This window comes from Tamandua tetradactyla, chromosome 14 (genome assembly GCF_023851605.1).
Source record: "Tamandua tetradactyla isolate mTamTet1 chromosome 14, mTamTet1.pri, whole genome shotgun sequence".
NCBI lineage: Eukaryota > Metazoa > Chordata > Mammalia > Pilosa > Myrmecophagidae > Tamandua > Tamandua tetradactyla.
Window position 1 is genome coordinate 91172549 of NC_135340.1, and position 24623 is coordinate 91197171.

General features: G+C 38.8%; 1 protein-coding gene across 1 annotated transcript in view; it reads right to left on the bottom strand.

Annotated features, from left to right (window-relative positions):
- FBXO22 (F-box protein 22) overlaps positions 1-24623 on the bottom strand; it is a 33376-nt gene that overhangs the window by 2887 nt on the left and 5866 nt on the right. The window contains exons 4-6 of the mRNA XM_077128480.1: positions 22652-22747; positions 19624-19788; positions 8294-8459 (exon numbers count right to left, since the gene is read on the bottom strand). Of these exons, the coding sequence (XP_076984595.1) occupies positions 8294-8459; positions 19624-19788; positions 22652-22747 (427 nt within the window). The remainder of the gene's footprint in view (positions 1-8293; positions 8460-19623; positions 19789-22651; positions 22748-24623) is intronic.

A 24623-nucleotide genomic window follows, 5' to 3' on the forward strand; every position in this document is an offset into this window, starting at 1 on the left:
AAAGATATAAGGTGGGTAGACGAGTGGAAAAACAGCCACAGAGACCCAGGAGAATAACTGCATGTACACATGAAACTAAGTAGAGTTTGGTGCCCTTCTGCGTGCTAGTCATCACACTGGGCTCTCCTCTATGGACAGGATCCAGGGAGACTGTGATGGGATGATTCAAAGAGCCTTTACAGTTACAGATCTCGGACAGTTCACCCCATATCAACCACTCTAGGGTCCAAATTTTCAGATGTAGTGAGCAACAAATACTAGTATTTACGACAATCATTTGCAGAGAGCAGGGGAGGGTACTCTCATTTTCCTACTTTTGGAAACTGATACCTATGTCTACTTAATTAGCACAAACACCTACTATTCCGTACTTTCATTCAAACCAGAAAGGGAGTAAGGGCTCCCAAGACAGAACAAACATTTTAATCTTTGAAAGCAAAGGCCTTAGTAACAAAATCAAAGCTCTCCAGTTTGTCAGCTTAAAAAAGCTTTTTAAAAACACAGAGTAAAGAATTTTCAAAAATATTTGGCAAGGAATATTAGTAGTAAGATGTTTCATAACAGAAAAGGTTTTGTAGCCAAATAGACTTGGGAACTGCCACAGGTAGTAATATTCCATCTCTAGAAGATTTACAAAGCCCTGAAAATATTAGAGGTTCTACGAAGTTTTACCATAAATTAGATTAAGTTTCTTCTAGAGGAGGAAACAGGACTAGAAAGGAGACATGTTGCTGTTACACAGAGGACCAGAGGTACTACAGGAGAGATTGGCACGCAAGGATTTGCTACAGGTACATTGAAAATCAATTTTAAGGAGAGTGAGTCCAACTAAGAATAAGTATTTAGGAGTTCTGGGAAGATGGCTGAATAGGGTAGACTGAGTTTAGCCCTGCTCCAAGGGCAAGTTAGAGAAGGGAGGGGAGCATGACAGAGATGGCGATTCAAGAGTGCAACTGACCTGGGAGAGCCTTCTGCACCACACAGGGTGGTGCTAGCTGCAAGGCCTGAGGAGCTGAGAAGCAGAGAACAAGAGCCTAATGCAGAAGCACGGAGCCCACAGGAGTGCACGGACACGGAGAAGGGGAGACGGGGATTAGGAAGTAAGCCAAGCTCTGTTCCTTAAATGTGCTACCCTCACCACACAGACCCGTGACCAGCGACAGACCCCACACCCCAGGTACCTGAACTCTATATCCTGCCCCTGCCCTCCAAGCGCCCCCACCCCACCAACCCCTAGCAGGCATACCCACCCCACACCACCATCCTCCAGAGCACTACCTCCCCCTCACTGCTCCCTGCAGGCTGCTGCCAGCTCATAAAGGCTGCAGGTGCACACCTGCACACCCAGGCTACACCCACCTCCCACCCATAGTGTCCCACAGCCTCACCCCGCCTGCCCTGAGCTCTGCACATCAGTCTACAGCACTCCTAGACCCGTGTACGTGTGCGGCCCCCAGTCACACACCACAGCTCTGGGAACACCAGCTGACGGCACTCCTAGACCTGCACATGTACACGGCCTTAAGTCATGATTCCCAGCTCTGAGAAACCACTGACTGGCGCTGCCAGGTCACATCTGCCCCCAGCCCATGAAGGCACAATGCTGACCCACTGCCACAGCTCTGAACATGCGCACAAAGGACCCCAAGCCCTATACCAGTGCACACTGGGGCTGCATCCCTTCCCCCTACCACTGCCGACCTGTGCGCACACATAGCTACATCCTCCCTGGAAGCTGGGTGTTCACATTCACAAGCACCAGCGTAACATTCCCAACCTGTACCTACACCTACGCTGCAAAGCACCACCACACTGCTGTGCCCTGCCCTGCTCCCTGTTACACACCCACCCACAAACAAGGTTTTAGACTACTGAAGGAAATCAACTCCCAAAGTAAACCAATCAAGAAATTTACATGCAATGAAAACAAGAGATCACTAAGCATATCAGGATGCAGACAGATATAGCCCAGCCTAACGACCAAGATAAAACATCAGGAGAAACCTAGATGCTGGAACAACTAATCTAAGATGTTCATACAACTCTACTTAATAAAATAAGTGGGATGGCTAATGACATGAAGGAGATCAAGAAGACAGTACAAGAGCATGAAGAGGAATTTGAAAGAATAAACAGAAAAATAGCAGACATCACAGAGATTAAAGACTCTGTTGACCAAATAAAAACATCCTAGAGGTACACAACTGCAGATGTGAAGAGAGAGAAGAAAGAATAAGTGACACAGGGCACAGAATAACAGATTTCTAACATTCAAAACAGCAAATGGCAAAAAAGATGGAAAAATGTGAATTGAATCTTAGGGAAATGGTAGACAAATCAAAGGGTGCAAATGTAAGAATCACTGGTGCCCCAGAAGAAGAAAGGAGTAAAGGGCGAGGAAGAGTAGTTGAGGATTTAATGGGGGAAAACTTCCCAATTCTTATAAAGGACATAAATATACAAGTCAAAGAAACCCAAAGAACTCCAAATAGAATAAATCCAAATAGGCCTTCCCCAAGACACATACTTAATCAGTCTGTCAAATGTTGAAGAGAAGCAGAAAATCCTGAAAGAGGCAAGAGAAAAACAATTTACTACATACAAGGGAGACCACATAAGACTGAGTTCAGACTACTCAACTAGCACCATGGAGGTAAGAAGGCAGTGGTATAATATACTTAACATCCTGAAAGAAAAAGATGTCCAGCCAAGAATTCTGTACCTAGCTAAACTGTCCATCAAAATTGAGGAAGATATTAAAATGTTCACAGACAAACAAATCCTGAAAGAATCTGTCAACAAGAGACTGGCTCTAAAAGAAATACTAAAGGGAGCTATGACAGTTGAAAAAAAAAAGACAGGAGAGGGAGGTCTGGAGGAAGGCACAGAATTGAAGAGTACCAGTAACGGTAACTTAAAGAATAAAAAGAGAAAGAGGGAAAAGAATATATATTTCTGACAAATAAAATAAAAAAGATAAGATGGTGGATTCAAGAAATACCTTCTCAGTAATAATTCTGAATGTTAATGGACAAAACTTACCAATTAAAAGGTACAGACTGGCAGAATGGATTAAGAAATATATAATACAGCTATATGCTGCTTACAAGAGACTCACCTTAGACACAAAGATACAAACAGAATGACAGGGAAAGGGTGGAAAAAGATTTCCCACGCAAGTTGCAACCAAAAGAAAGCAGGAGTAGCTATACTAATAGCACACAGAACAGACTTTAAATGTGAAGACATCATAAGAGACAAAAAGGACACTATATATTAATAAAAGAAGGTGAAATATACACTTCACCAAGAAGGTATAACAATCATAAATATATATGCTCCCAATCAAGGCACTCCAAAGTACATGAGACAGACATCAGCAAAACTGAAGGGAGAGACAGATGATTCAACAATAACAGAAGGAGACTTCAACACACCATTCTCCAATATAGATAGTACAACAGACAGGAGATCAACAAGGAAACAAAGAAGTTAAGCTTAACTTGACAGATGAATTAGACCTAATAGACAAAAATAGCTCATTACACTCCAAAACACAAGGATATACATTCTTCTCTAGTGTTCATGGCTTCACAAGGGAATTTTATCAAACATTCCAAAAAGAACTAACACCAATCCTGCTCAAACATTACAAAAATTTGAGGAAAAAGAACTCTACCTAACTCATTTTATGAAGCTAATATCATTTTAATACCAAAACTGGGTAAAAATGCTTTAAGAAAGGAAAACTACAGGCCAATCTCCCAAATGAACACAGACGCAAAAATTCTCAACAAAATGTTAGCAAATCGAATCCAAAAACACACTAAAATAATTATATACCACGACCAAGTACAGTTTATACAAGGAATGCAAGGCTGGTTCAACACAAGAAAATAAATTAATGTAATATAGCATATTAACAAATTGAAGAAAATCACATGGTCATCTTGATTGATGCTGAAAAAGCATTCAACAAAATTCAACATCCTCTTCTGATAAAAACACTCCGAACAATGTGAATCAAAGGTAACTACTTCAATATGATATAAAGGGAATATATGAAAAACCGATAGCCAGCAATGTACTCAATGGAGAGAGAATGAAAGCTTCCCCACCTAAGATCAGGAACAAAACAAGGATGCCCACTGTTACCACTATTATTCAACATTGTGCTAGAAGTTCCAGACAGAGCAATTAGGCAGGACAAATAAATAAGGTATCCAACTTGGAAAAGAAGACATAAAATTTTCATTATTTGTAGATGACATGATACTATACTTGGAAAATCCTGAGAAATCTACAGCAAAGTTACCTGAGCTAATAAACAAATCAGCAAGGTTGACAGGATACAAAATTAATGTGCAAAAATCAGTAACATTTCTATATACCAGGAATGACCTAACTGAGGAGTCAGTTAAGGAAAAATGTCCATTCAAAATAGCAACTAAAAGAATCAAGTACTTAGGAATGAACTTAAGACTTAAAGAACTTGTACACAGAAAACTACTTAACATTGCTAAAGAAATCAAAGGACATCTAAATAGGTGGAAAGACATTCCCTGCTCATGGATAGGGAGGTTAAATACAGTCAAGATATCAATTCTACTCAAATCAATGTATGAATTCAACACAATACCAGTCAAAATTTCAAAAACCTACTTTAAAGACTTGGAAAAGCTAGTCTCCAAATTCATCTGGAAGGGAAAGAGACCCTAAAAGCTAAAAGCATTCAAAAAAAGAACGAAGTGGGAGGATTAACACTTCCTGACTTTAAAACCTATTATAAAGCCACTGTGGTCAAAACAGCATGGTACTGGCACAAAAGATAAAAGAACTGACCAATGGAATTGAATCGAAAATACAGAAATAGACCACCAAATCTGTGGTCAACGGATTTTTGACAAGGCCCCCAAATCCTCTGAACTGGGACAAAATAGTCTTTTCAATAAATGGGCACTCAAGAACTGGATAGCAATAGTCAAGGGAACGAAAGGGAACCCCTATCTTATACCCTATATAAAAATTAACTCAAAGTGGATGATCAAACACCTAAATGTAAGAACTAAGACCAGAAAGCTTCTAGAAGAAAATGTAGGGAAACATCTTCAAGACTTAGTAATAGGAGGTAACTTCCTAAACTTTACACCCAAAGCACAAGCAACAAAAGAAAAAAATAGATATATAGGAACTTCTCAAAATCAAATGTTTCTGCCCCTCAAAAGCCTCTGCAAAAAGGTGAAGGAAGAGGCAGCCAACTCAATGGGAGAAAATACTTGGAAACCACATATTAGACAAAGGTTTGTTATCCTGTACGCACAAAGAAATGATACAACTCAACAACAAAAGAATGAACAATCCAATTATAAAATGGGCTAAAAATATGAACAGGCATTTTTCTGAAGAGCAAATATAGATGGCTCAAAGGCACATGAAGAAATGTTCATTTTCATTGGCTTTATGGGAAATGCAGATCAAGACTACAATGAGATACCAACTCACACCTATAAGAATGGCTGGTATTAAACAAACAGGAAACTATAAATGTTAGAGAGGATGTGGAGAAACTGCTGGTGGGAATGTATAATGGTGCAGTCACTATAGAAGACTGTTTGGTGGTTCCTTAGGAAACTAAATATTGAGTTGCCCTATGACCCAGCAATTGCACTATTTGGTATATACCCAGAACAGCTGAAAGCAATGACACAAACAGACATTTGCACACTGATGTTCATAGCAGCATTACTCATAATTGCCAAAAGATGGGAAAAAACCAAATGCCCATCAATAGACGAGCAGATTAACAAAATGTGGTATACACGTATGATGGAATATTATGCAGCAGTAAGACAAAATGTTGTCCTGAAGCACATGACAAGATGGATGAGCTCTGAGGACATAATGCTGAGTGAAATAAGCCAGACACAAAAGGACAGATATTTTATGATTCCACTTTTATGACCAAGGAAAAAGTAAAATTAGAGTCTTATAATACAGAATATAGGGGACTTAGAGATACATCGAAGCTAGAGATGTGTGAATGAATAGTTAAAGAGGCTGAACTGCAATGTAAGGGAATAGACAGGAGTGAAGGTGGCTCTCTAGTGTGTCTATAAGTAGTATTACCATATTGAAGGTGAACAAGATTGAAAGGGGTTGTATAGACCTACATGTCCCATTGATTAACACTAGAAATATGAATTAGTTCTTTTAACAACTACTTCAAAGGTATGATTCATGTACAAAGGGTGTTTAAGTCCAGGGTACAAGGGAAAAACTGCTATTGCATGCTATGGGCTATGTTTAAAAGGAAACCATCAGCACTACCACAGCAATAGCATAAGTAAATAATAAGGGGAGGGACAAGAGATAAGGAGAGGTTTAGATTTCCTATTTGGCAAGGGTATGTTTATTGGTTATCTTTCTTTTGGGAGCAATGAAATTATCTACAATTGAGTGTGCTGATGTATATGCTATTATATATATAGCATATATATATATGTGTGTGTGTGTGTATATATATATATAACCTGATATTTAGAGATAAGAATGAAGCCAATCAGGTTGAGGTTAAAGAAATTCAGAACACAGGGGTAAGGAAGACAATGTCTATATTTTAGAACCACACATACTCTTTGAGAACAAAGGAAAAAAGGCTTATTTCATCTGGAACCATAATTTTCTGTAGCACATAATCTAACTCAACCTATCTGTACATCTCATTTGAACAACCGAAACACAGGGAGCCCAGAATAAGAAAGAGGTCCTTTAATCCTGTATAGCTTAATGTAATGCCTGAATGCATCCTAGAGTATATTAAGCAGATAATCAAAAGTGCTGGCAAAGTTCCTTCAGTGATGGGAAAAAAAATTGGGGTCTATTAAACATTACCATAGGGAATCCCCTGATACTGTGTCAAACTTTAGGGACACCCAAAGCAATAGGCCATACCCTTGATCTTGAGGCTTTCTCCTGTGAAGCTTATGTAGGCAGTGGAGAAGATTAGCCTACCTAAATGTATGCCTAAAAGTTACTTCTGGAGGACCTCTTTTGTTGCTCAGATGTGGCCTCAGTCTCTCTAAGCCCAACTCTGCAAGTGAAATCATGCCCTCCCCACAGTGTGGGACATGACTTTTAGGGGTGAAAGTCTCCCTGGCTATGTGTGAAGACTCTCAGGGATGAATCCAGACCTGGCACTGTAGGATCAACAATTCCACTCTAACCAAAAGGGGGAAAAGAAGTGTAACTAATAAAGTATCAGAGGCAGAGAGAGTTCAAATAGAGTCAAGAGGTTACTCTAGAGGTTGCTCTTATGCAAGCTTCAGTTAGATATTACTACCTATCATAATCTGCCAACCCCCAGCCAGAACCATTCCAGCGAATCCTAAAGGACACCTAGGGCAATATATAAGATTCCCCAAGGGTTCCATGCATTGGAGTAACTTTCTAGAAACCTACAGCCTCCAGATGGCTCCCAGGTCCAGATAAATCCTGAAACCTAGAGGGCCCAGGCTCTCCAGAACATCAGCTAGTTCCATCTCTGTAGCCCATATTAGTAACAGACCCTTCCAACATGAAAAAGTTAGAATGGCCATAGCCCAAACACCCTCCAAAGCAAGGGATACAAAGATCAAAGGTGATGGTGGAGTTATACAGAGAAGATAGTATTTAACAAAAGAATACGATTTCTGAATCATTAAATTGACCACTTTTAGTCTTCAATATCTTAGAGCAGCTAGAAGTAAAACCTAAAACTGGAATTGTAATCCATGCCAAACTCTGAAATATGTTCTACAACTAATTGTGGTGCTGTGCTTTCACATTTATTGCTTTTTTGTGTATACATTATTTTTCTGAAAAAGAAAGAAAAAAAGTTGATTGTGGTGATAAAAAAATATTTAAGCCTTCTAGCCTCCTATATTCTGGAGCAGGTAGAATGAAAAATCTGAGAGGATCATTTGGTAGCCCATGACAATCTCAGATCTGTTCTGTAACTACATGTTGAAGAGTGCTTTGAAAACTACTGCTTTTTTACTTCTTTGCTTTATGTATGTTATACTATACAATAAAAAAAGTTAAAAAAAGAATAAGTACTTAAAGGACAATATACACAAATTTCTTTCTTCAACTATACACAGAAATATGCTGAATCAACCCCTTAACCTATGTCTATTTCAAAACACAAGGAATTGCCACCTTAGCAATTCTTTAAATATTCTGTAAACCCAAAGTAACAAAGAACTGAGAATATTTCCCATCACCCAATAAGAAATTAGAAGCACACCAGACATACTTTTCCGAAGTCAGTGATGCCAGGTTGTCCACCTGTCCTCCAGCCAAGATGATATTCATATCACTGAAAGTGCTGACTACACGATGCAAATAATTACTGGCTCCAACCTTACAGCAGTTATAGCCAAATACAAGGACCACACGAAGTTCAGGGTTATCTAAAAGACCTGCAGAGAAATGAAGAGCAACAATTAAAGACAGCCCCCAAACAATCATTTTATATATCTTACAAGATGAAATGTCACTGTTTATGACATGCACTCTTAATTAAGTGCAATTAATGCTTAATTGTCATCTCCATTTTTTTTACAAACTCAAACTACTCAACAATTTTGCTAAATTAATTTTCCATATTAAAAAAATTAAATGGCCATTTGAAAATAACAGTCAACACTCATCACAATAAGGAAGCAGCTCTATAACTGAGCAGCACTTAGTGGAGTGGTGCAAGCCAGCTCCATGCAGCCCACAACCTGGAAGAGAAGGGAACAATAACTTAGAGTCAGGCAGCAGTCAGAATTTAAAGATCCAGAGAAAGCGGAGAGATAAGGCACTAACCACCTGTAGTGGGTTGGACGGCGACCTCCAAAAAGATACATCCATGTCAAATCCCTGGAACCTGTGACTGTTACTTTATTTGGAAAAAATGTCTTTGAAGATGTAATTAAGTCAAAGGATCTCGAGATGAGATCATACAGGATTTCTGGATGGGCCCTAAATCCAGTGACAAGTATTCTTATAAGAGATTGGTAGGAGAGAGAGACACACAGAAGAGAAGGAGGCAATGTGACCACAAAGGAAGAGACTGGAGCTGTGAGGCCAGGATTGCCAAGAGCCACCAGAAGCTGGAAGAGCCAAGGAACAGATTCTCTCCTAGGGCTACCAAAGGGAGCATGGCCCTGCTAACACTGTGATGTCAGACTCCTGGCCCCAGAGCTATGAGAGAATGATGTCTGCTCTTTTCAGCCATTAAGTCTGTGGTCACTTGTTATGGCAACTTCAGGGAACTAAACCAACAAAATACAGGCTTCATCAACCCCTTCCAGGAAAGGGACGGGAATGAGGGTGGATTATCTATTGGAAACTCATTCCAGAGCAGGATACTGTGCAATTCTGCAGCAAATAAAAGACGCAGGCTATGGACTAAAAGCAGTTACCTCTGAAAGGTGGCACAGTCTAGCCAGAAACAGGCTCTGCCTATTGATTGCTCCACAAAGCTGGTTCCCAGGCTGTCATCTGAACCTCTGCAACCTTGTTTACAAACTGTAAGTCTGAAATTTGCCAGCAAGGCCATAAAGGTGACCTCTGAAACAGAAAAACAATCTAACACCTAACCCACACTTGCCTTCCCATTTGGCTTGGCCTCACGATTTCCATTCTGACAGACCTGAGGTGAAGGCTAAAGGGGTAGACGATCAATTATCTACAAACAACAAATTACTTATTCCGGGAAACTGCCTCTAGTTCACTTCTAATTCTCTCCTCTCAATCACAGAGTAAATTACTGATTAGAGAATGAAAAAGGAAATTAGCATACAAATCCAGTATTTTCATGACACCATATACCCCGAAACCATTACTAAAGGGTTTTCATTTGCCCCAAACCAGCTGAGCAAATTTTGAAGGATTTTTTTTTCCATCAATTCTCAGAGTTGGAAGAGGTCTCTGGGATCAATTCTAGTGTTATATTATAAACAAGGATTGTTAACCTGAGAAAAGTGACTAGCCCAGGACAACATCATGGCAGAGTTTAAAACAAAATACACATCTTCTGGCTCTCAGAAACACAGACTTAATAAATTCCTACCTTTCTCACTGTTTTCTTAGCTCTAGACTCTCTTTTACAAGTGTTTACTAAACATTTTCATTTTAATATTCCAAAGATACCACCCTCATTCATTTAACAAACACATCCCCAGTGCCTTGAACATCTTCCACTGGAACTGTTTTCAGGTAACGGACACCCCCTCCCCCCCCCACCCCCACCCATACACAAGAAGTTAAGATTTAATGAATGATTATGACTATTGAATCATTGTATAAATATTCCTCTTTTTCCTTCTGGTAATTAGAGAGGGAAATTCCTGAAATCTCTGAACTGTAATTCAGCTACCCTGATCTCTGATGACTGTAAAAGTCTTTATCTTGTACCTTTGTGATTGTGAAAGCTGGTACTCCCTTTTTCTCAAAGTAACTTATAAGGGCAAATCCCCTAATGCTAACGGAGAAATTTAAATCAGCCAATCATTGACTGGCTCCAGCATAGTTTCACCCCTTTATATGTATAAATGGTTTCTGCCTACACTTGCTATTCAGATCATAACTGTCTCTCTCCCTTTCTGTTTATACTTGCAATTGAAATTGTAATGACTTCATCTCCCTTTGTTAGAATTCATACAAACGTTGAACTCCTATATTCAGGGAGACAGATTTTTAGGCCACTAAACCACCTGATCTCCTGCTTCCCGCCTACCAATAAACTCTTTCTCTTTGAAACCCTAGTGTCTCAGGAAGTGGTCACTTCAGTGCATGAGGCAGACACTCACAGCTTTTGCCTGGTCTTTGTTCAGACAGCACCCCACCTTAGCCAGAGCTGACTCCCTGATGGAGCAGACAGCTCTATATTTAGCAATAGACAATCTGGTGTGTCAGATATGTAACCAGAGCACAACTTCAAAATTGCCCCTCAAAACTGAGACACTAAGATACAAGTACCTGAGAAGACAACCACCCATTCCATACTAGGTGGGCTGAGGGAAGACTGAGGCAGTGCCAATTCTCCCTCAGAGGTTCTGGGTGCTCTTCAATTTATCCCTGGGTAAAGGACCACACCAAGGATCCAATCTTCTGTGCCACCTGCACAGAGTGTGGATAATTTATCCTGGCATTAAAAAAATGATTAAATACTTTCAGGGGCTTACCTCAACCATTAAAAACAAAAGCAATGTAACCTCCGAGTGAACCTTTCAAGATGATAAACTAGTAGCAAGATGAAACCTCAGGTAATGGAATAGGTCGGCGTGTTACATAGGATTGGTAACTATAAGCAAATAAAATACTGCAGGGAGTCTATCAAGAAATGCCTTTAGTTTGGAAAGACTATGAAACTGTACTTTCTAGCAATAATGAGAGAGCAGGGCCAGTTGTCTACATCTCCTAATTCATGTAGCTACAAACATGTCATTTGCAAATATGAGAATGCTTATCTTTCTGTTCTTTGTGAATGATAAAGGAAAACTACTCAGCCAAAAGTAATGAGTGTCCAACTGTGATATAAGTTTAAAAGAAGCAGTGCCAGAATTCACTCTACTGGAGATTATCTCACTAATGGGTGAAAGTTTGATGAGAAGCAGGATTTTTGCAGTCTCAAAGTATCTCCTGACAAGATTTTTTTTTCATTACAAAGCAGAAAATATGACTTTCCAGTGGGGAAAATTGGCAGATACCACCTAATCAAGTGACCAAGTTACCATCCCCAGGAACGGGACAAAAATCTCATGTGCCTCCTCTGATAAAAAGCATTAAGACACAACCTCACTTCTCTGGTATCCCAGTCAAAAATGCATAAAGTATCTAATGAGTATCCCACGTGACATATGATGGTCAGGAGTGTAAATCTCCCTGGCAACATGGGACAGAAATCCTGGGATGAGCTGGGATCCAGCATCAAGAGATTGAGAAAGCCTTCTTGATCAAAAGGGGGAAGGGAGAAGTGAGAAAAAATAAGTTGTCAGTGGCTGAGAGATTTCAGAATCGAGAGGTTCTTCTTAGGCATTATGTAAATATTCCTTTTTAGTTTATGTGTACCACAGTGGCTAGAGGGAAGTATCTGAAACTGTAGAGCTATGTTCCAGCAGCCTTGTTTCTTGAAAATGATTGTATGATATAGCTTTTACGATGCGACTGTGTGATTGTGAAAAACATGTGTCCAATGCTCCTTTTATCCAGGATATGGACAGATGAGCAAAAAATATGGATAAAAAATAAACAAATAGGGGGAACAAGGGTTAAAATAAATTAGGCAGATGGAAATAATAGTGGTCAATGAGAGGGAGGGGTAAGGGGTATGGTATGTATGAATTTTTTTTTATTTCTGTTTCTGGAATGATGCAAATGTTCTAAAAATGATCATGGTGATCAATATACAACTATGTGATGACATTGTGAGTTACTGATTATATACCATATATGGAATGTTTATATGTTAAGTTCTATCAATAATAAGAAAAAGAAAAAAGAACCTAACGAGGAAATATCAGACAAACTGAAACTGAGGGACATTCTACAAAATACTTGGCCTGTACTCTTCAGAAATGTTAAGGTTATAAAATACTAAGAAAGGCTGTTGAACTGTTTCAGATTAAAGCAGACAAAAGAGTCAGGCAAATAAATATAATGTGGATCCTGAAACTTTTCTCTCTTTTGCTATAAGGACTTTATGAAGACAATTAGCAAAATAAAAAATATAAAATGAAGTATTAGATTTATAATTTACATAATAAATTATTAAAGATTGTAATTATATTACAATTAAAACAAGAGAATGTTCTTGCTTTTAGGAAATACACTATGAAGTATATAGGAATAAAATGGCATTATGTTTGCAACTTGCTCTCAAACGGTTCAGGAAAAAAAATGTATATGCATGTGCGTATACCTACATATATACAAAGAGGGAAACAAAGACACGGACTGACTAAACAAGCTGATAAAATGTTAAACATTTGAGAAATATTGGTGAAGGGTATATGGGAATTCTTTGTACTACCTGCAACTTTTCTATAATTCTGGGATTATTTCAAAAAGTGAAAAAAGTTAGGTGGTCTATGGATGCTTTATTGCAACTGTATTTTTATCAGCCTATATAGACTTCTGATGGTATCATTCTCAAAATTATTTTCCAGCCAAAATCACAGTTTTATTTAGGATACAATAGGGATTAACTATAGCTCCTGGGCAAATCCTGCCCTTTGCTTGTTTTGGCAAAGAACGTTTTACCTGAGCATAGCCACACCGATTCTTCTACACTTCAGCCACCTGTACAACAACGGCAGAGTTAAGCAACTGCAATAGACAGGAAGGTCTTAGGTCTAAAATATTTACTATCAAGCCCTTCACCAGTTTGCCAATCCTTTCCATAGAACTCTGGGGTTTGGGTAGGGTTTTTAGCTCATGTTATCAAAGACATCAAAATCTTCTGAGGTAGATCGTGGTAACGCCTTCAGTCATACCTCAGCTTCCCTCCATGGAGAAACAGGGTGGGCCTCAGGACAAGTGTCTCAGGTCTGAACTTCAAGAGAACTAACCAGATCTCCAGCTCAGCTGCTCTTTGGGCAGATGACTCTACTTACTGTACTTAGGTAACTATAGAAAGATGCAATCTCCAAATCATTGTTACTTGAAATCCAGCTGTCAGATCTAAGTCACCAGGGACTGCTTGCTATCTATTTCCTTGGCTGCTCTAAATATTCTCTTAGACTAAGCAAAGTTTAGTAATCAGACCTCACTGGTTTGAGCCTCTCCACAGTTGCTGTTATCGAGTCACATTTGGGGTGATGCCACTGCCTTACACAGATTGATATAACTTTTTTTTAAACCTGTTCTTTTATTATAAGAGTATTATGGAGCCACTGGAGAAATTTCTCTCAGTTCTCATAAAACTGGGCAAAGTGCACCTTCCAACCTGGCTTATCTTACACTTGGCTTCTGGAAAACTCAGTCAAATCTGTGGCCCCGCTCTAGAAAACGCTGATGATAGACATTTCACACATTTCCCCTCAACCCCAGTCTCTCCTACAAATGCTCCTAAATTCAGATTTCCTCCACTGATATATTTTGTATCTGTCTTAAATTCACTTTCAAATAAGGCAAAGTATAAATTCACTACAGATATAATTCAGCTGAAAAGATTAAAGTGAAAAAAATACACCTAAATAAGTTTCAGATTCAGGAGAGCCAAGTATGAAGAACTATTCCAAAGAAAGGCCAAAGTGCCTGGAAATACTTTAGGTCTGCATGTTCATTTCTATTCTTTCTAACGAAGCAATTCTGAAGACAACTGCTTCATGATCATGCAATTTCTAATTGCATGTAGAAAACCTACTTCAAACAAAATGTTCACTTAAAATGAGAGAGACTGATACCGAGCACGATCCATGGACACAGGTGGCTCCCCTTTCCCTCAGCCTCTTAGGTCCATCCTATTTTCTTACATATCCTTTTTTTTTTTTTTTTTTTTCCCCGCATGGGCAGGCATCAGGGATCGAACCTGAGTCTCCGGCATGGCAGGCTAGAACTCTGGCTGCTGAGCCACTGTAGCCTGCCCCTTACATATCCTTTCTAAACCAGGAAAATACGAAGTCAGCATGGTAGGGACTTACCCTTTGGAGTAAGACCTGGCTATGACTTTGAAAAAGCTGATGTTTCCAAGTTCATTCAGGCTCCTCGTCTAAAACTGGGTCCAGAGTAAATCTCAGAGTGGTTGTGATAATTAAATAAGATGGTCATACAGCACCTAACCCAATCCAATACCTGGCACAGAGCAAGGGCTCAATAAAGGATAGCTAACACACAAATGCTAGCTAAACTGAGGGCACCGACACGATTTAGTTTTATCTAAATAATGAAATGCTGAAATGTAGGGTAACATTTCCCTTCAAACTGAATGAATCTAAAGTAAAGTAAAACATCAAATTCAGAGGGAAGAAAAAGCGACCTTGTATTCCTTCTTCAAAACTGGATGGGGATGTGTCACTCTGGCTTGCATGCAGTTAATGTGCTTTTTGAGACGAGCCTTATCCAAAAATATCCCTGATGTTGTACAATGGGTAGTAGGGTGGGGGATAAATAAAAAGATCCACACCATCAGTCAACTCCAACACGGAGCCCGTGACACGGGGGAGGCCACAGCAGGCAGAGAGCTACATTCTGCTGCTCACCACAGCCTGGGAACAAGTCTCCACGAGGCCCATACTGTTCGAGTGCTCCAGGACTTGCCTCCCTCAGGTTCAACAGAGCTCACTCAAGTATACCACAAAAGGCAGGAAAGCATAATAGAGAATCTGAACTACCTTCCTATCACTTAGGCTTTTTCAAGGGTTGAACAACTTCTAAAGCTGAGCTAATTCAATCACTTAGATTTTAGCACCATTTCCCTCTGATTCACACCTGCCCCCTCAATAGGTCTATGAAATCTCCTGATAATTTTAAAACTTGATCCTTCTTCAAAAACTTTTGGAAACTGATTTAATAGATACTTAAAAATATAGTTTTTACCCCCTCTTAGTCACTGGCAGAATTAAAGACGAGGAGTCCAAGGACCAGAAAGCAGGAAGCAGACAGGACCTGAACAACCCACAAACTACATCACTACATCATCAGTATATCAATAAACCAGACAGCACATACCATGTGCCAGGCATTTTTTACGTACTTTACAGAAATGAAGTTAATTAATGCCCATAACAACTTGTTACGTAGTGTTTAGCTCCTAGGAAAGCCAATGAGGGTTAAAGAACATTAAAATATGCAAATTTTATCCCATATAACAGGACCCAACTCAGTTCAGACATAAAAAACATTAAATACACACTCCAGAACTGGCTGCCAGAAAGGAACTGGTGCCTATCGGGCTATGGGAAGCACACAGAAACTTCCCACTTCTTCTCCTTCCAAGAGCAAATGCATGAAGTTTCTTCAGGACTTCGTGTCTTGGCCCTAAAATGTAAAAATCAATGGGAGACATTTTCTAATGTGAATCTCTGCAAATAAAACTGGAATCCAGGAAATCACTGTTCCCCAATGTTATAGGCGTGAGCTTTACCTGGGAGAATACCTAGAAGGACGTGTCTGTAAAAGAACACGATGGAAGAGAATCACAAGGGTGGGGCAAATGCTTGATATATTTACTAACTGAATGCCTCAAGAATCCTCAAAGGAGGAAAGAAGCTCTGGCTTTCTTAAGCTCAGATCTCCATCTTACAAAGAATCAGCAGTCCTGAGGCTGTTTTCTCCAGCTCTACCGTCTGTAATAAGGACAGAGGACCATTGGCAGTCAGACACTGCTCTGAATGCTAGGAGCCTCTCAACTGTAAACAGACTAAGCCTTTGTCGAGGAACTGCAAGGAGGGAGGCTCCTTCCCGCTTATCACACCTGTGGCTTTCAGATTGCGCTCTGGTAGGCACGGCATCTCAAAGGTGGCCCAGGGGCAGGGAGGGGGAAGCTAAGCAGTTTCAGATCTAGATCTTACATACCCCTTTCAACCTAACCAGCTCTGTTCTTGTCTGCTTTACTTTTATACTGGTGCGCTCTGAAAGATTTCCTTTAGAAATGAGCTGTTTAAAAGAAAAGTCTGGAAATTGCTGAAGAATCTCCTTACTGAGTAAATGCAATGACATTTTCAACATGAGCACAGGGGAAGGAGGGATGTTATACTCTCACATTGTACCAGCCTTGGACATCACCATGAACTACGGAAACTCCTGCCCTACTCCTCCTCCTCAAATCACTGAGCTAGTCCTTATTTGCTTCAATCACAATCAGTTACCTAATGATGCCCAAATTTATATCTTTGGTCCAGACCAGTCATCTGAGTCTTAGATCCTTATATCCAACTGTCTAATCAGTATCTTCATCTCAAATTCAACACGTTCAAAGCAGAACTGATTTGATTCCCCTAACCTGTGTCCCTAGTCTATTCGTGACCTCAGTAAATTCCTCATCTTGTCCACAATATGCTTACCAAAAACTTGGGCGGCATCGCTGCCACCTTCTCCTCATTCTCAAATCCTGTCAATTCTATTTCCAAAACATTATCTTGACTCAAACTGTTTCTCTTCAATTCCTCGTGCCACCACCCTGGTTCTAGCTGCCATCGCTTCTCACCTTAACTACTGCAAGCAGCTTCGTTTTTCCTGCACCCACTCTTGTTATTCCTCCAAACTGATCACCATACAGCATCCAGAGTGGTATTTTCAAAAGACCTATCTGATTACATCACGTCTTTGTTTGGAATCCTGGCTTCCCACTGCCTCTAAGTAACAATCCTCAATATATCCCACTAGGCATGTTTTGGTTCCCAGCTTGCCTCTTCATCTTGCCTCATACTCCCCTTGCCTTCACCTCTCCACAGATCCTGGTATTCTTTATGCTTCACAAATGAACTGTTTAAATCCACAACATTTAAATCCTGATAGTGAGTTATCAGATCCTTCCTTTCTATTCTCTGTCTTTTGGCTACTTTTCTTTAATTTTTGTGAGCAACCCAGAAAGGAAATAAGGAGAGATGACCTACACTACTCCTCCCTCCTCAGCATCTGAGGGACCACTCCTCCCTACCCCCAAGTTCAGCGAATTTCTTCTTAGGCTCTGTTGAAATGTTTCTTCCCTAACATACCAGACAGGATTAAGTCCCCTGGTGGCATGTTTTCTAGCACTTCTGGGTTTCTCCTAGATAATCCTTATCACATCCATTCTTGTTTCTTCAGTCTGTCTGTCCTGCTGGACTGGAAGCACCAGGAGGCAAGAATAATATTTTCTCTGACACAGATCTCTAGAACCTAGCACATACAGTAACTGATACATCACTTGCACTGAAATAATTTTTAATGAAATATTTATACTTTTATAATTTAATGAATATTTTATTTTTTCCATTCCAGAGATTAAAATTAGTCTCTAGACTAATACCACACAGACCTTAAACAACCTATTCTTCTTTTTAAAAATGCATCATTTCTGGTAAGATTTCCATAAAGAAATAAACAAGAAGGTGTGAGTGCTGCATATATCTGTAGTAGAATTATGCACACTATGATGCTGAGCCAGATTGTGATACCGTCTTACGCGAGGTTGAGCAGAGCTATCATTATCAAACAAGAGGTCCCCACCTTCAAGGGTTCCGCCAAATCTTGACAAAGAATTTAGACACTTTTTGGCCTACTGTGGGCTTTTCATAAAAGCTCTTGTGCCACGTAGCTAAGCACTATAGAGCAGGGGTAGGCAAACTACCATCCAACGGCCAAACCCAGCCCATCTCCTATTTTTCTAAGTTTTATTAGAGTACAGTCATGCAACGCTAGGCATTATCTATGGCTGCTCTAACACTTCAAAGGCAGAGCTGAAGAGCTGCCACGGAGATCAGACGGACTGCAAAGCCTACAATATTGCCCCTCTGACCTTTTTTGAGAAAAACTTACCAACCCTTAAGGAACACTAACATGAATAGGATACTTTCAAATGTAAGAAAGCATTGAAAAAAGTTCCTCAAGGTATTTGGTTCAGGCTGGTACTCTGCGTAGAAGGCATATCCTATGCGACAGCGTCCTACCCTCACTCCTTACCTATTTCCAATTCCCGCACCTTCTGTGCACATAAAAGACGAAGGTCTGTATATAGAAATCACAAGTTTTCCCTTTGCTGCTAAACTAGTTTTTTATTCCCATAGGGTTCAGCGACATTTCAAATGATGGAGGCTTATCTCTACAGGCTGACTAATCGATACTTAAACAAGGTGTCATTAAAGAATACTTCTTATGCCAACAGTAATTATTTTAATCAACAAACATTAAAAACCCATAAACAACCCTGAGCAGTTCATCTGCAGATGTCCATAAAGGTTTTAAAGTGCCTTGAGTAGCTAGCTCGCTGCTTACTAGATTAAATTAAAAGGTTTCAAATCAGAGCTGAGACACTGAGCCAACCCTTTACCTCTTCCAATACAGCTTCCATTTACTCCACCCAACTTACGCTGGCCAGTTTATCCTAGCACAACCCTCGGTCATCAGGCTCTAACTTAACTTATACCTTCCTAAAGCTCATCATCAAGTTCACTATACTTGTTCTTCCATCTTTCTAATTAGTCTACATAGAAGTAACATATCTTGCAAAAGTTTTTTGTTTTTGTTTTTTCTTTAAGAAGACATGCTTATTAGTAGTAGAAAGAAGAAAACAAATGTTTTTAGGAAAGCTCTTCAGCTTTGGAAAATAGTAAATAGAACAAAATGATGACAAGAAAATATTCAAAAAAAGAATTTCTAGAAAATTCGTAATTAAATACAAACAAGTTGATTGTCAACAGAATATTTACGGAAAATTTTTCATCTCTGGCTCTCTTGGGCCTTAATTCATGTAAAATTTTAAAAGTAAACCAATTCTACCAAAAAAGTATCTTTGTTAGTCCCTAGCTTTGAGCTCCCACATTTCCAGTAAAGTGTAGTTCACAATTCAGATTCTTCCCAGGGATCCTAACATCCACCAACCAGCCAGAATTAAAAACATAAGCAAAAGCAATTAAGAAAATGAGCAACTAATGGTAAATAACAGTAACTTACCCACTTCAGTGAGCTGATGCCTTTCTAATGTTATATTCTTTGGATCCTTAATAAAATGAAAGGGCTGTATTTTTATTCCTTCAATTTGAGGGAATAATAGAGCAAAACCAGATTCCCCAATCTCAATTTCCTGAGGTCGACTGCTGCCTGATCCCATTGGAGTCACTAGGAAAAAAGTTGAAGTTACATAAATAGATTCAGTACAATCTGAAGTTCCCTTTTGTAAGACTACTAATTAACCAGTCCTACCTAGAAAACTGTAGTATAAGGTCACTAAAATAATCTCTAAGCTAATAGGCCACTATCTGAGTTAAAATTTTTCAAATTTGAAATATTTAGGGGAAATAGTGCCATGACTTCTTTAACTTACTTTCAATTGGTTCAGCAAGAAATGTTTTTTTGTAAAAATTTACAAGTTTAATTCTAACTATATGTAGAAATGCAAAGGACCTAGAATAGCCAAAATAATCCTGAAAAGGAAGAACAAAATTGGAAGACTCACTCCTTCTTTCCAAGACCTATTATACAACTACAATAATCAAAACAATGTAATAATGGCAAAAAGAAAGATGAACATATCAAACAGTAAAATTCAATTAAAACCACCATAAAAAGTCTCTTCTTACCCACTGGAATGGCTAAAATTGAAAACTCATTTGCGAGGATATGGAGCAAATGGAACTCTCATAAATAATTGGTTTGAGTGTATAACGGTACAATTAACTTTGGAAAAGTGTTTAGTAGTTTCCTATAAAGTTAAAATATACAAAAACCCTAAGACCTAGTAATTCCATTTCTTGCTAATTACCCAAAAAGAATGAAATATATCCACAAAAATATGTACACAAGAATGCTTATAAAGGCTTCATTCAAAATAGCCCAAAACTGGAAACAACCCAAAAGTCCATCAAAAGGAAGACTATTAATAAACAAATTATGGTATACGTAAATATAGACTACTACTCAAGAAATTTTTTGGGGGGTGCACGGTCCAAGAATTTTTTTAAACAAATGAAGGAACTACTAACATAACAACATCAATGAACCTCAAAAATATTATGTTGTTAAAAAATTTTATATTGAGTGAAAGAAGCCAAGACAAAAAGAGTACATACTATATGATTCCATTTATACAACATTCAACAGCAAGCAAAACTAATCTATGGTCATAGAACAGGGGTTTCCTATGGCAGACAGGAACTGATAGGAAGAGGAACTTTCCAGAGTGATGAAGACAGCCTATATCTTGATTGGCCTGTTGGTTACATGGTGGTATACAGCTGTCAAATCTCATTAAATATGTACAATTAAGATCGTACACTTCACTGTAATTAAAGTTCAATTAAGAAAAAGGTCTTACAGGTGTACACAGCACCCATAAGAACAAATTTTCTCAAACCTGATATTTCGCCACACCTAAAGTAGATGGGTTAGTGGTCAACAGCTGTTTTCTAAACAAGCACTATACTGTACTCGAAAAAGGAATCTGATCACCTGTCTTGGTGGAAGCTTTGTTAGAATATACATGGAACTGCCTCAATGAAACCAGTCAGCTGTGGGAGAATTAGAAACCATAAAGAGGGTGAGGAGTGGGTCTATGGTACTTACTCCCAACATCAAGACCATAAGAGAATTTATAGGGAAGGAAGGTAAAAAGTGAAAACTGCTGCAGAGTAAGGCAAGGACAAAAGGAAGCCTTCGAGCAGGTCCTCTAAAAGAAATAATGTAAGAAATGAAAACTATTCTTCTATTTAAGCATTTGTTAGTAACAGTAATGATAAAAACTAGATTATTCATTTAAGGAAAACTCAAAAGCTAAAAGAAAAGTTTGCCCATGAACTTTAATTAAAGTACAATTATAAAAATGTGCTATCGTCAATTGTAACAAATGCTCCACACTAACGCAGGGTGTTGATGGTGGAGCGGTACACGGGAATCCTTTATTTTTTGCAAGATTTTTCTGTAAACTACAATTTCTCTAACTGAAAAAAACAAATCAACTGACCATTTAGAAATAAAAAGAAAAGTCTGGTCACTGCCATAATTTTTTTAATCCAATGAGAAATGTGTGGCAATTGGGTAGATACAATAGTACAGGGGTGGGAGCTGATGCTTGGAGAGAGACTGAAGAGTCATCACCAACAAAATATTTATCTTCGCTCATGTGCAAATGTTTGAAAGCCTATGTACTTCATTGTACAAGACTTTTAAATTCAGATCATTTATTTATTATTTCATATCTCTATCCTAAACACTTTCATTATTAACTCATTTAATCCTTAAAACTCTCTGAAGAAGGTACAACTCTCCTCTCCCCATTTCATAGATGGAGAAACTGAGGGCTCATGAAGTTAGATAACTCGCCCAAAATCATGCAGATAGTTAAGTGATACAAATGAAATTCTAATCCAGGTGTCTTACTGCTGTACCATTACTGCCTTAATAAAATCTCTATCCATTACCTACAGAAAATAACCAAAAACAATAAAACTCAGCAAAAAGTCACCAGCAGCAATCACATGGAAAAGGGCACGGTCTCATGCTATACTGCCTACAGTGGGAGCCAAGCAGAGACCCAGAAGTTTCCTAGTAAGACTTATGTCCCTCCTCCAACTCCCTCCTACCTACCAGAAACAGTCCTGGCTGAACTGACCAAACTCTGAGAATGTTCACTAATGCTTTCTAATTTGAAGAACTCAGAATGAAATGGTATCATCTTTTTCCTCTTGTAAATGGCTACTGGAAAAGATATACATTTGGTTTATGTAGGCAGACTTTACGTTTGACATATTTACCACTATAACCTTTAATAAAACACAAAATTATGGTAAATACAACTAACTTTATTGGATGGCCAATAAACTTTTCTATTTTTTCCACATGGGCAGGGCAGGCACTGGGAAGGCCAACGACGCGTTTGATGGCCAGAATTACAGATGTGTGTTCAAGCTAAAAATAATTCACTGATCTGTAGAACCACCTATTTAATGCCAAGCATGAAAATCACCAAGTTAGCATTTTCTCTCACCTACAATTCCTGGGGTCACAATTCCAAGGACTTGGCATTGTTTTGGAAATAACTTCTCAAGGGCAAATGCCATTTCCATACTGGTTCTTTTTCTTGCTGTAATAATACAGTTATAAAATTATTAAATGTCATTAAAATGTGACAATGTAAAAAGAAAAGCAAATACTGGGGAAGTCATCTGACACCCAAAAGCTTTAAGAAAATACAAAATCTTTATTAAAACAAACTTTTCCCTGTTTCTGGCTCCTGGTTTTTATTTTCAATTCTAAATCTGACCTTGAGCATCACCAGTTTTATTTTCCTCTTTATTCATATACATTTTTGCCCCACAGTATTAATTTTAGCAGTAGTAACAAAATTTCACATTTGCCGTTTTATCTTTCTGCTTAGCTGATATTCCTTGCTTTTGGACTGCATTGACAGTCTCCCGGATGACACTCCGCTGTCTAATCCTAACTCCAGGCCTTAGTGTGCCTATCTTGGGACATTTTGCCTGCTTTTCCCTTAACAAGCCAAGAACAATGCATGGTGTCTACAGACGACTTTGGTAAATGGGACCCCATGATTCAAACACAATAAAAGGCTACAACAGTCAAAGATAAACTACATGTTTTAATAATAAAAAGAAGTATCTGGTGGATTAAAGTATTTCAAAATGAGAAGAACATAGTCCTATATGATTTTTTTCAATTGTACTAAAAAGTTTAAAAACCAATCTTTGGAGCAAAAGGGCTCCAAACAGGTATCTCGATGGAATATTACACAGCTTTAAGACAGAATAAACTTAGGAAGTATGTTACAACATGGATGGACCTTGAGAACATTATGCTGAGTGAGACTAGCCAAAAACTAAAGGACAAATACTGTACGGTCTCACTGATATGAACTGACATTAGTGAATAAACTTGGAATATTTTGTTGGTAACAGAGACCATCAGGAGATAGAAACAGGGTAAAATATTAGGTAATTGGAGCTGAAGGGATACAGACTGTGCAACAGGACTGGATTAAAAACTCAGAAATGGACAGCACAATACTACCTAACTGTAATACAATTATGTTAAAACACTGAATGAAGCTGCATGTGAGAACGATAGAGGGAGGAGGGTTGGGGACATAAATGAAATCAGAAAGAAAGAAAGATGTTAAAGATTGAGATGGTATAATCTAGGAATGCCTAAAGTATAGAATAATAGTGAAATGTACAATGTACAAATTTTAAAAATGTTTTTGCAAGAGGAGGAACAAAGGAATGTCATTATTGCAGGGTGCTGAAAATAGACGGTAATTAATATTTTATAGTGTCACCTTATGTGTGAGACTAAAGCAAAAAATGTTTATGTTACAAAATTTATATTTTGACTAGTGCATTTCCTAATATAACTTAGGTAGATAGTTTGATTGAACACCATAAGTACTTGGAATCTCAGGTAGCACATGAGATTTTGTTGGTTTGTCCAGAGTGATGCCCCGATGAATCCCAGAGTGATTCGCTCAGTGAGTGGACAAGTATTCGCAAAGCCCCCTTCAGGGAATGGTGAGAACGGGGGGAAATTCAACTTCCCCAAGTTGAATTCTTGATATTCTCACAAGCAGTGTGGACAACCAAAGTTATAGGTTGAGCCCCCAGTCTTGGGGTTTGTTCATATGAAACTTAACCCCGCAAAGGATAGGTCAAGTCTACTTAAAATTTAGGCCTAACAGTCACCCCCAAGAGAGCCTCTTTTGTTGCTCAGATGTGGCCTCTCTCTTCAGCCAACACAAAGGGGTGTGGACCTTCCTGGCAACATGGGACAGAGACCATGGAATGAGCTGAGACTTAGCATCAAGGGATTGAGAAAAACTTCTCGACCAAAAGGGGGAAGAGTGAAATGAGACAAAGTATCAATGTCTGAGAGATTCCAAACAGAGTCGAGAGGTTATCCCGGAGGTTATTCTTATGCATCAAGTAGATATCATCTTGTTATTCAAG